An 11924-nucleotide genomic window follows, 5' to 3' on the forward strand; every position below is an offset into this window, starting at 1 on the left:
TATTTTTCTTTCAATTAACGTGAGGTAATTTTTTTTTTAGATGGCAACTTAGGATAAGCACTCAGTTTAGATCTAATGACTTAAATCAGTGGAACTGTTAGGTGTTTCTTTTGGCCCAGAGGCCTCAGAAAGAATTGCTGAGTCGCTAAATGCCCTGGGAACTGGGAACTTTGGGGCAGCTCTGGGCCAGGTCACGTGGTGTCCTGTGACTTTCATCCTGTGGGCAGTGATGAGCCCTTGAAGAGCAGTGAGCACTGCAGCCAGAAGGAGGGCCGCCTGCGGGGCATTCGGGAGCACGAGGGCCCGAGGAAGCAGGAGTAGTCGGGATGGGGGCCGGGCTAGGGATGCTAGAGAAGTCTGCACGGTGGAGGACAGGGCCAAGTGCCTGAGCCTGAGGGTGTGGGAAACAGAATGCGGGCTGCCCTCCTGTGTCCTGATTTGGGGAATCAGGCCGCAGCGGTAGCTCCCGGTGAGACAGGGTGAAGGCAGCAAGGTGCGGGAGGTGGGGTAATGAACTCGGGGGAGAAGGGCTTCCTCTGAAGTGCCTCAGGGAGAGTCGGCTCTGGGCCACAGCAGGAAGGCCAAGGTGGAGACAGGTTGGAGAAGCGAGCAGTAGGAGGTCGCGCAGGCCAGGGATGTGGAGGCTGGCTCTGCTCCCCACCCCAGGGCAGGGTGAGGGAGTGAAAGCACGTGTGTTTGTGTCTGAGTCTCTACAGTGGGGAGAGAGGCTGAGTTTAAGGCTTTGGGGGGCATCACCATGTAAGGAGAGGAAAAGGCACATGAAAGGGAAGTGTCAGAGACCAGGAGGATGGCGAGACTGCACGCTGGGATCCTCGGAGGAGGGAGGAGTGGTGGGCAATCTCCCACGCTGCAGAGACGCCCAGTAGGATGCCAGCTGAAGTGGTCCGACGCTGCAGAGCTGATCAGGTGACCTTGATGAAAGCAGTTTCCCGGTGGTCCTGAGGGTGGAGGCCGGGCCACAGTGGGTGGAGCTTGGAGTGGCAGGGGTGGCCGTAGGGACTCGAGTGTCCATGGTGTCTCACAGAGCTTGATGGTTTGGGGTTATTTTGTGTTGAATGGGAATGAGTTGAACATGTTTCTGTGCTTCTGGGAAGGATCGTGGAGTGGCGGGGTTAAAGATGCAATAAAGAATCCGTAATTGATGTCTTGATGTGACAGAGTCCTCGAGGAGCCAGAAAGGAAGGGGTGGGATGCAGGCTGAGTTCCAGGTACAAGAAGAAAGCAGTACAGGGATGATTAAGAACAGAGATGTTTGTGGGTAGGCGCAGAAAGAAAGCTGGGGGAGACCACCAGAGATTGCGTCTCTGCAGATCGCGAGCCTGGAGACAGGCCATTGCCTGGATGAGCATAAAGGGCCGAGCAGCCACTGAGCAGAGGACGAGGCCCAAGGCCAGGCCAGGTTCCTCCTTGACACAGCACTGCTTTGCTCCTCCGGTGCTGAGAATCAGGAGGTTGCAACTTGACATAATAAAACTTTTGCTGCATTATAATTTGCATTGCCTTTTAGTGTGTTAACCAAACAATTGTGGTATTGAATGCAACCGTTATTTTGTTTAACTGATTCTTCTCTTCATTTTTAGTTAGAAATCCTGTGTTCTGTCAACATTCTCCAGTTCATATTCATTGCCTTAAGACTGGACAAGATCATCCACTGGCCGTGGCTTGTATGTAACTTTTTAAATCCTTAAATAAACTTTTCTTTTTATTATAAAAGTCATTCGTGTTTATTGTAGAAATGTCGGAAAAGACAGGCAAGCGAAGGTAATAGGATAATAATCACCCATAATCCACTGGGAGATAACATGGTTAGTGTTTTTTGTTTCCTTGTTTGGGGGTTTATTGTTTCATAAAGATAATTGAGATCATACTGCATGTATAATTTGGTATCCTGCTTTGTTGTTCTAACGTTGTATTATAAGCATTTTTACATGTCAATAAAAGGTTCTTATAAGCATGACTTTTCAAGTTTAATTGATGCAAAATATTCTTCAAATACATTTATGAGACTGTCCCCTCATTTCCGAATATTGAAGTTGTTACCGGTGTTTTACAGTTATAAATCATGCTGCAGCATATAATTTTGTGCATAAAAATCTTTGCCTGTTTTTTTTTCATTGTTTTCCTAGGAAGGACTACAGAAACAGTATTACTGGGCCAGAGGGTGGGAACTTTTTGAGATGTTGAAATACAAACTGCACTGCCAACTCCCTTTTCCAAAAAGCTATGCCAGTTTACACTCCTGCCAGGGGTGAAGTCTGAGTCATGCGAGTGACCTCTTGCTTCCGTTAATGGGTGTTCGGTTAAAACTGATTGTGCATAGATAGACAGAAGAATGGATGGAGAGAGAGAGATATATGGCAAGCTGCAAATTAGAGAAAACAGTACAGTTTCAACTAGTAACGCATAGAAAGAAGATGAGACAAAAGGTAGAAGAATTATCTTGCCTCTGGGAGGCGAGGTCTTGCCAGGGTTTGGGGTTTTCTCCCCGGCCCCACCCTGCTTGATGTGTACTTTTGTACATAAGACATTGTCTGTGATTAACATGGTTTACCTTTAAAGAAAGAAAGAACAAAGGTAAAAAATATAGTTAAAAAAAAAGAAAATATTCATTTGGCGACAAGGAAGAAAATATGGGAACATAAGTTACCTCTCTAGTGAATAAAGACAAGATCCATCCCTTCTGCCTAAAATCTCTGATAAAACATTCATAATAAAACATACTGTTCAGGCGCCCATCTTCCATCTTCAGGGTGCTGTGTCTAGAGAACAGTAATTGGGTTCAGAGCTTTCTGTTGTGCCATGGAGGAAACAAATCTGGGTAAGACCAAAATTTTAGTGTAAGGTGAAATCAGAAAAAAAAAAAAGATTAGGAATTGTGCATGTTTTCTAAAGATGAACAGAGGAATTTTTCCAGCCCCAATCCTGTGCAAATCCCAGCAGATGAAGCAGCCAGATTGCAGGTTTCCCACAGTGTTCAAGAGAAACCAAGTGAGGCTGGTCGCTAACATTCCACCCACGAGGACCAGGCCTCTAAGTGAGTCTGTTCCCAGACGTGCTTTAGGAGGAGGGACATAAGGGGAAGCTGTGCACAGCAAACATCCAGTCAGGAGCTCTGAGCTCCTCAGAAGGATTAAAACTCATATACCAACTCAAGTCCTGGGTCTAAAAATGAAAGGTAAAAACTAAAGAAGTGTTAGAAGAAAACATAGGAGAAAAATCTTAGGGATCTGGAGTTAGGTGAAGAGTTCCCGGAAATGGCACCAACAACATGGTCTATAAAAGAAGCTCAAAATTAAAATGAAATTAATGAAAAGACAGGTCACAGACCAGGAGAAAATATTTGCAAAGCAGATGTCTAACCAAGGACATGTATCCAAAGCATCTAAAGAACTCTCAAAACTCTAAAAGCTCAACAACCTAATTTTAAGATTGACAAAAGACTTGAAGCGACTATTCACAACGAAGATAGACATATGGTGAATAAGCACATGAAAAGGACATCACTACCCATTCGGGAAAAGCAAATAAAAACCAGGATGAGGTACCACAGCACACTCATCAAAATGGCAAAGATAAGAACCACAATACCAAGTGCTGGGGCAGACCCGAGGGACCCGGACCCTCGCCCGTCGCTGGTAAAAATGCCAAACTGGGTGGATGCTCTGGAAAACGGCTCGGCAATTTCTTATAAATTAAACATGGAGTTACCATGTGACCTAGGAGTGCCAATCCTGGGTGTTTCCCCTGGAGAAATGTAAACGTACAGCCACACAGAAACCTGGGCACACATGTTTATAGCAGCCTTATTTGCAAGTGCCCAAAGCGGGAAAGCACCAGCATCTCGTTCCCAGGGTGACTGGAGAGCAGGCTGGGGTGCGTCCACCCAGTGGAGCAGCGCTCAGCAGTGAAAAGCAGTGACGTGTAGATACACGCAACGACCTGCAGGCATCTCAGAGATGTGCTGATTGGGAGAAGGGAGCCTCAGGTTACATGCTGTATGAGTCCGTCTCCATCACGTTCTTGAAGAGACAAAAGTGTCGTGATAGAGGACAGAGCAGCAGCTGCCGGGGGTTATGGGTGGGGCGAGGGGGTGACACAGTGATGGGAGAGCACGAGGGAGGCTGGCAGGGTGAAGGAGCTGTCCTGTGTCCTGCCCGAGGCTCCACAGATCTATACGTGTGTGCGTGAAAAGTCATAGAACTGGACACCAAAGGATAACAGTCAATTTTACTGTTTTGTAAGAGAAGACAAAGGGACGACAGATGTACCCAAGGGGGCCATGCAGAAGGGAGAAAAGGTCACACGGGAGGAGCCTGCTGAGGCCCCCAGGACTCATCGTGTGGGCTTGTGTGTGAGGGTGAAACAAGCTCTTTCTGGTATGACAGCAACTGACACAGAACACACCTGGGCGAGGCAGCGGAGACCGAGTGGCGGAAGCCTCCCAGCCTTGACTTGCAAGTTCATGGAGGGCCTGGGCCCCCTGCGCAGCCCGGGTTGCCAAGGAGCCTTTGGCCACAGTGCCTCTGGCAGGATGGGAAATGACTGGGAAGAGGGGATGTCCGGGTGAGCCAGGGCGCAGGTGGAGGGGAGGCGGGCAGAGCCCGGGGCCCGCTGAGCGAGCTCACGCCTCAGGGCAGTGGCTGCGAGTCCCGTCACCCTGAGGGCTGCCGGGGCAACAGCAACCCCAACAGTGAGCAGCGGGTCCTCTTCCCACGCTGGCCCCATTCCAGGCCTGGCACCGTCTTAAGTGCAGAGATCCAGGAAGGAGTTGGCTCTGCCTACCCTAAAGACCTTTCTTCTCTCCTCCTCCCTTCAGGTCGTGTGTGTCCCCCTGTGGATTCTCATGTCTTTTCTGTGCCTGGTGGTCCTCTACTACATCGTGTGGTCCGTGCTGTTCCTGCGCTCCATGGATGTGATCGCGGAGCAGCGGAGGACACACATCACCATGGCGCTGAGCTGGATGACCATTGTCGTGCCACTCCTTACTTTTGAGGTAAGCTTTCGGCAGAACTCTTGAGGCCCAGCAGCCTGCGCTTCCCCAGCACAGCAGCTCCCCGGGCGAGCCTGCCAACAGAGGACCACAGGACAGTCAGAGCGGCCTTTCTTTGGGGGCCTGGGGGCTGGCAGTGAGAAGTGTACCTTTCTAGCCACCACGCATCTGAATGTATTGATTTGTCGTCTTCTTTTTTTTTTCAATTAATTAATTAATTAATTTATTTATTTTGGGCTGTGTTGGGTCTTCATTTCTGTGCGAGGGCTTTCTCTAGTTGTGGCAAGCGGGGACCACTCTTCATTGCGGTGCACGGGCCTCTCACTATCGCGGCCTCTCTTGTTGCGGAGCACAGGCTCCAGACGCGCAGGCTCAGCAGTTGTGGCCCACGGGCCTAGTTGCTCCGCGGCATGTGGGATCCTCCCAGACCAGGGCACGAACCCGTGTCCCCTGCGTCAGCAGGCAGACTCTCAACCACTGCGCCACCAGGGAAGCCCCGATTTGTCGTCTTCTAGAAAGAGAAAGTTGGATGTGATATTTTTGTATCTGAGCCCTGTGGAGAATTATAGAGTGGGCACTGTTGACTCCTCCAACCAAACAGCTGCAAGAGTTTCCCAGAACAGTCCTGATGTTGGAAATGTTGTAGGTGGATGGATTTTGCTTAGTCCTGAAGAGCCATATGAAAGCTCTTCCTGTCCTTTCCCCCAGAATGGAGGGTTACCGTTGCCTCCTGTGGAGCGAACGTCCCCCTTATGAGACCTGACGAGGGAGGGGCAGTGCAGTCTGGCTTCAGAGAGGGTCTGTTTTCAGATGCTCCATCGACAGAACCTCAACTGTTTCTCTTTCTTTAGATCCTGCTGGTTCACAAGCTAGACGGCCACAACGCGTTCTCTTGTGTCCCGATATTTGTCCCGCTCTGGCTTTCCTTGATCACTCTCATGGCAACCACATTCGGGCAGAAAGGCGGAAACCACTGTATGTACGCAGCATTTCCGAAGCGCTTGAACTGTGTGTGCGTGTGTGTCTGTGTGCCTGATGCGTGGCTGTGTGTGTGTGTGTATGTGGCCCCGCTTTATGAAAAGACGAACCTAAGGACCCCAATCAGGGAGTTTCCCTGGGAAAGGTAGGACTGAAGAAGGCCTGGAATCTTCCAGGGGAAGGACGTGCCATCAGCCTTGCTTTCGTGGCCCTACGACCGGAGGGGAGCCTGAGCGCGGCAGGCAGCCTCTCTGGGCCCATCCCCTCCGCCGCAACACCGGGACCAAGATTCCTTTTTCCCAGGGGCTCCTGAGGATGAGATGAAAATCCACATCATCGACCAAACCCTGAGCGTCCTCCCAGTGTCTGTTTTGTCCTCGCTCTTGCCAGCGTCATTCCTGAGGTCTCCAAGTCTTGTCAGTGGTGCCCGGCTTCTCTCTCTCCCCCTCCACCTGTGTGCTGTGATAGCCCTTTCTGAAGTGCTCTTTGATGAGGGCCCCCTCCTCACTAGACGTTGAGCTCCTTTGCATGTAGGCCCAGAGCACGCCCTTCTGGAAACTAATGCCACCGGGGGTTTTGCCCCAGGAGAGCCAGCACTGAGCTGACGGTTTAGTGGTACCCAGACCAGAAGAACGGGCCTTGGAGAAGGAGCTTTGAGGCCTGGACCAACACACGCCTGCCATCTTCCCGGACTCCAGAGGGTGATGGAGATCCTTTTCTTGGGTGACATTCTTTGTCACACATGTGTTTCTTCTGGGCCGGGAAGACTGGAGGATGTTGACATAGTCCAGACACCGCAGATATTTGAGGCTCGTGAGAGCAATAGTTCGCATACTGGAGGACCCATCAGAATCCCAGGACTGCCCCCCGCCACCCCGCCACAGTTTCTGGTTCAGGAGGTGTGGGCTGGGGCCCAAGATCACATCCCTAACAGGCCCCAGGGAGACATCTGGTAGCTGCCAGTCCAGGAATGCCACCTGCAGAGCTGCAGAGCTGCAGGGCTTCCTTCTTACCCTTAGTCGGTATTGAGGCCTTGCTCAGGCTTCATTCCCAAGACATCAGGATAAAGCACTGCAGTGTACAAGGAAAAGTTCTCATTCATGAAAGAAAAGTAACCTGAAATTCAATGGAGACTAGTGTTTGAGAAAGTACATTTCTTCCTTTTCAGGGTGGTTTGGGATTCGCAAGGATTTCTGTCAGTTTCTGCTTGAAATCTGCCCATTTTTGAGAGAATACGGAAACATTTCCTACGACCTCCACCGTGAAGGTAATGAGGAAACTGAAGAAACGCCAGTTCCAGAGCCTCCTAAGATCGCTCCTATGTTTCGAAAGAAGACCAGGGTGGTTATCACCCAGAGCCCTGGGAAGTATGTCCTCCCACCTCCCAAATTAAATATCGAAATGCCAGATTAGACAGCCCCTTCCAGGGCAGATCGTGAGAGGACCTGGCCCGCACTCTCTTCCGCCTTCCTCTGCCTCTCCGTTCACCTCCCCCACCCCCAGAACTGGAGCTGGAGCTGGGTCTCCAGGGACTTCATCTCATGCCTTGTTTGCACTCAATGCCTACCAATGACTCACCGCGACAGGACACGCAGGTGACAGGGGCCTGGAACACGCAGCATGGTGTGGGGTGCGTGTCAGCGGCTGTGGATCTGATGGAGGGAGCCTGTGGAGAGGGAAGAAGTGATTTCCCCCGGGAAGGTGCCTGTGGAGCTGGCTTGGAGCCATCCTGGGTGGCTGATTAGGCCTGAGCAGGAATGGCTACACAGCTGGTTTTCAAAGTGTGAAAATTCCCATCAAAATTGTTATTGAAAAATGTATTTTTGAACCAGGCCGGCCTGGCCGCATAGCTCAGATGCCCCTGTTGTGGCGTAGTTAGGGGACTGTGAATGGGCCTCGGGCCCCGTGTGCACCCATGCTGCCTCAGCTGGCCTTGCTCCTGCCGTGGACGTCGTTTCTCTCTGGGTTTTTACTGGCCCCATTGGTGAGCCCTTTCTAATGGAGTGACTCCGTGCCTGTATAGTATTTATACAAATATTTTAGCGTTGTAATATACCGTGTTAAATCCTAGTTCTGTACAGTATATTCTGTTAAAGTATTTTTTTACAAGCTTGTACTGAAGACATACGTGTTCTGTTGCAGAAGTAGAGGCCAGTGGCACCCCCGTCCTGCCCATCGGGGTGCCACCCCTTCATGGGACATTGCCATTTCCCCTTCAATTTCTCCACAAACACAGCAGCTGCTACTGCCAGAACGGCCGCAATAAGCAAGAAACTGTGCTTTTTGCTAACATGCTGGGAACACTGACTTGCAGAAAGCCATACAGCATGACTGGAAGCTGGAGCACTGCAGAAGGGTGCCGAGACTAAACGTGGCCACCAGAGTGTGCGCGTTGAGGTCTGGGGCTTTGTGTCTGCCCCCAAGCTGGGCCCATGCTTTTAGCTAGGAGGACCACGACTCCAGGAGCTGGGGGTACAGCCACAAGTCAGAGGGAAGAAAGCAGATGCGATGGGAACAAGCAGGCCGTGAGTAAAAGAAGGTAAAAGGAGCCCTGGCATTGTCACCTGGGAGCAGGGGAGAGGGGGAGAGGGGGCAGCTGCTACCTTGTCTAAACCGGGCTCCGCTGACATCTACCGCGCCCACCGCTCCACCCTGGTGCCAGCCTGTAGGAAGCCTGTGCTGTCTGAAGGGGACACTTGGAATGGTGCCAACTTTCCTGCTTCGTGTATAGCAAATGTAGCCCAATCCACTCTGTTTTTCCCCTTTAGCTGTTCAATAAACTGGTTCATCATTTTCCACGTGCACTGTGCGGGTCTTAATTTGGATATAGTCCAGGATGCTGGAAGTCCTGTCAGCGAGCACAAAAGGGAACCTTGAGCTGCCACCAGCAGCCGAGGGGAGCAGGGGTGGGTGAGCATCTCTCAGGAGTCTCCAGGGACAGCCAGAATATGCACTACAGAGAGGAAAGCGGGAGGCCCAGGGATTCGGCTGTTGGCGGGGGAGCACACGGCCACAATGCTGACAGCTGAGGAGGGGCCCGAGAGTGTTGGCGAGTTCCCAGACATTCTAAAGTGGAACTCGGCTTTTCAGTGGCCCTGAGGCATTGCCCAGTCACGTGGGCACCGAGTACCACTTACATCTATGCAAAATGCACTGTGATTTCTGGGTAGCTCACCCTAGCTGTCTCTAGAGACAGTTAACTCAGGTGGCGTTTCAGCCCACAGTTTGCAAGAATCGACAAGGAAGGCCACCTTTTGCTGGTGATGGAAGGCTTCCTGCAGGTAGCCAAGGGCCACCGATGGACCATTGCTTAAGCTCCTTAGATTCAAACTTGCTGTGAGACAGCACGCTTCTCCGTAACCACGGTAGCTGTGAGTTAAGTGGCAGGTACCTTGCCTCCTGCTGTATGTCCCCCTGAGTCCTCAGGACCCCACGAAGCACGTGCTCCTACGAGTATCCTCGTGGGGAAGCAGAGGCTCTGAGGGCGTGAGCCAGGCAGCTGGGGATCAGCAGGTCTGTGGTGCCGGCCTTGGCATCTTCTGGCCGAGCCCTCGCTCTCACCCACTGGGCTGGGCGCCTGGGCCGTGGGAAGGTGACGTATTGGGTTTGGAGGCGTTTCTGGGTCGTGGAAATCTCAGGAAGATCCTCGAGCCCATGACCAGAGTAGGGTGGGGGGCATCAGTGGAGGTGGCCGCACACGTGGGGAGAACGTGCCAGATGGGCGGTTGTGCATGGCCGCCTGTCTGATGTCCGAGCAGCAGGTCCCAGAGCAGGATGGCAGCACTCACGGCCTGGGCAAACCCAGACGGGGGTCCCGTGGACAGCGATCGGCAGAAAGTGAGCCGCACCGTGGGTGAAGGCTCAGGGCCATCGCTCCGTCCCGGGTGATGGGAAACTAGGTGTGCAGAGTGGGACCAGCCTGGGGTGGACACGTGCAGGCTGAGGAGCCGCAGGGGACAGCGGCCTGAACTCCTCTGTGCCCAGGAGCTCACCCATCACTGCTGCAGCCCCTCCCTGCACCTCCTGTGGACCGACGGCAGGGCCTGGAGAGGGTCTCTGTGGAGGACCAGCTGCACGGCCTGTGACGGTGCCGAAACGGCAGGGTGCCTGCACCCTTGATCGTGGTCCCTGTCCCGGACGTTGCTCGTGCTTGAAATCATGGGTGCTGTGCACGGCCCGGAAGGCCAGGGGACACACAGGAGGACTTCTGACCTCGTGGGTCACACGTGGGTCCGTGCACGTCTGCCTGGCCCGGGGGCTCCGGGACCAGAAGGCCGTGGCCGGTTTGCACGAGCGCTCGGCCTGCGGCTCTGCACCCGTGCACGAGTGTCTTCGTGCCCCCTGCGATGACGGGCGTGAAGCAGGAGGCTGACATGCTGACGGGCCTGCCCTTTAGGATGTCACTTCCTGGCTGGGCTGTGCTGCCACCCCCGAGCAACCGGAGCACTTCTGTGAGGGGCTGAGCGGGAGTGTGAGCCCAGGGTGCTGCCGGCCGCGCTGCACTGTCCCGTTTACGTGGCGGAGGGGCACGCCGCGCTCCGCATGGCTGCGGACGAGAAGGGCCCCGCCGCGGGCAGGGCACCCGGCTTCGGCGAGGCGCCTCTTCCTCCCGACACAGCGGCTCCGGCCCTCGGCTCAGGGAGCTGCACCCCCCAGTCCCTCGCCCTGGACCAGCCCGTGCCCGCGGGGCACCCCGACCTCAGGCTGCTGCCTGGAGAAGCCGCTTTCCAGGATTTGACGGAAGAGCCTTTGTTGAAAAGGCCTCGCACCGCCTGCGAGGCCGTGTGGGAAGGCAGCCTGCTCTTCCACCCCTTTCCCAGGAAGCCGTGGACGATCGTCCACAGCAGTCGCTTTGCATCCATTGGGTGGAATGAAGACGGGACTTGCATAGGCGTCAACAGGCCGCTGTTTCAAAAGGAGGTTTTGGACAGGGACGGCCTAGACAAGGTGTTCAAGACAGAACGTGTGGAGAGCTTCATCCGCCAGCTTAACCGCTATGGATTCAGCAAAGTGTACCAGGACATGCACACGTCCCTCTGCATGACCAACCTGTCCACGAAGGAGCGGCCCGCCCACGTCCTGAGCGAGGTAAGGAGGGCGGGGGATGGCGGGGGAGGAGCCCTCTCCAGGGACTGAGCCGCTGGGTCCGGGGGTGGGGGTGGGGGGGGCGGGTGCCAACCCCGGGGCCGCCTGGGACGGCGGCAGGCGTGTCGGGAGAGCTTCCTTTAAAGGTGGTACTTGGGCACCGGCGTGACGGCCGGAGCTGGCAGTGCCGCGCGCTGTGTTGGGACGTTGTTATGGGGGGACCCGAAGCGTTCTCAGCACAAGGACGTCACTTCTCTCCCTCCTCCTTTTCCCTTTGGTGTGTCTGTGTGAGGTGATGCGTGTGAACTGGACCCCCTGTGGTGATCATTTCACAGCACACGCGGGCAAGGCGTCATCCTGTACTCCTGACACGTGGGCAGTGCCGCTCGTGCCTGACACGCAGTCACAGCGGGGGACAAGAGGACACTGCTGCAACGCTGGCCCTTCCCGTCCTCCTGCTCGAGGCCAAGAAAACACATACCAAAGGCCCCAGGACTTATGGCACGCGGCCAAAGAGGCACTTGGGACCTAAAGCTGCAAACACCCGTGTTCCAATGGAGGCGACACCTCAGATCAACCGCCTCATCTTGAACGGGGACAAGCGAGAAGACGAGGAAGGCGAGCCCAAGCATTCTGACAACAAATGTTCACGAGAAAAGAAAAACTGCGCTAATCCACGTACGCGGGGATCCCAAGACGTGCACTGGTCGGGAATCCTCACAACATGGGGGAGGGCCCATCCTTCTTACACACTCAGTAACAAGAGCTACAGCCACCGACCACTTCATTTGGCCCAGGCTTTTTACAAGCAGGTCACATCATGGGGAAACCCACACCAATGCTTTTGCCT

General features: G+C 53.8%; 2 protein-coding genes across 2 annotated transcripts in view; both read left to right on the forward strand.

Moving 5' to 3' along the window:
* The window catches only part of TMEM185A (transmembrane protein 185A), a 31047-nt gene extending 22262 nt beyond the window's left edge, over nt 1–8785 (forward strand). Inside the window, exons 4-7 of the mRNA XM_027100031.1 lie at nt 1602–1685; nt 4838–5014; nt 5863–5986; nt 7158–8785. Coding sequence (XP_026955832.1) covers nt 1602–1685; nt 4838–5014; nt 5863–5986; nt 7158–7402 — 630 coding nt within the window. The 3' untranslated portion in view covers nt 7403–8785. The remainder of the gene's footprint in view (nt 1–1601; nt 1686–4837; nt 5015–5862; nt 5987–7157) is intronic.
* Nucleotides 8786–9650: 865 nt separating this feature from the next.
* Nucleotides 9651–11536, forward strand: LOC113616616 (heat shock transcription factor, X-linked-like). Its single transcript, XM_027100030.1, has one exon. It carries the CDS (start codon nt 10532–10534, stop codon nt 11123–11125), a length of 594 nt encoding a protein of 197 aa, XP_026955831.1. The 5' UTR covers nt 9651–10531; the 3' UTR covers nt 11126–11536.
* The last annotated feature ends 388 nt before the right edge of the window (nt 11537–11924 follow it).

Source organism: Aethalodelphis obliquidens, unplaced genomic scaffold, assembly GCF_003676395.1.
Source record: "Aethalodelphis obliquidens isolate GAN/ISIS:26980383/991018 unplaced genomic scaffold, ASM367639v1 scaffold255, whole genome shotgun sequence".
Taxonomy (NCBI): Eukaryota; Metazoa; Chordata; class Mammalia; order Artiodactyla; family Delphinidae; genus Aethalodelphis; species Aethalodelphis obliquidens.

Excerpts from the sequence above, each read along its gene's own strand:
- LOC113616616 (XM_027100030.1), top strand. The coding sequence starts at position 10,532 with ATGGCTGCGGACGAGAAGGGCCCCGCCGCGGGCAGGGCACCCGGCTTC.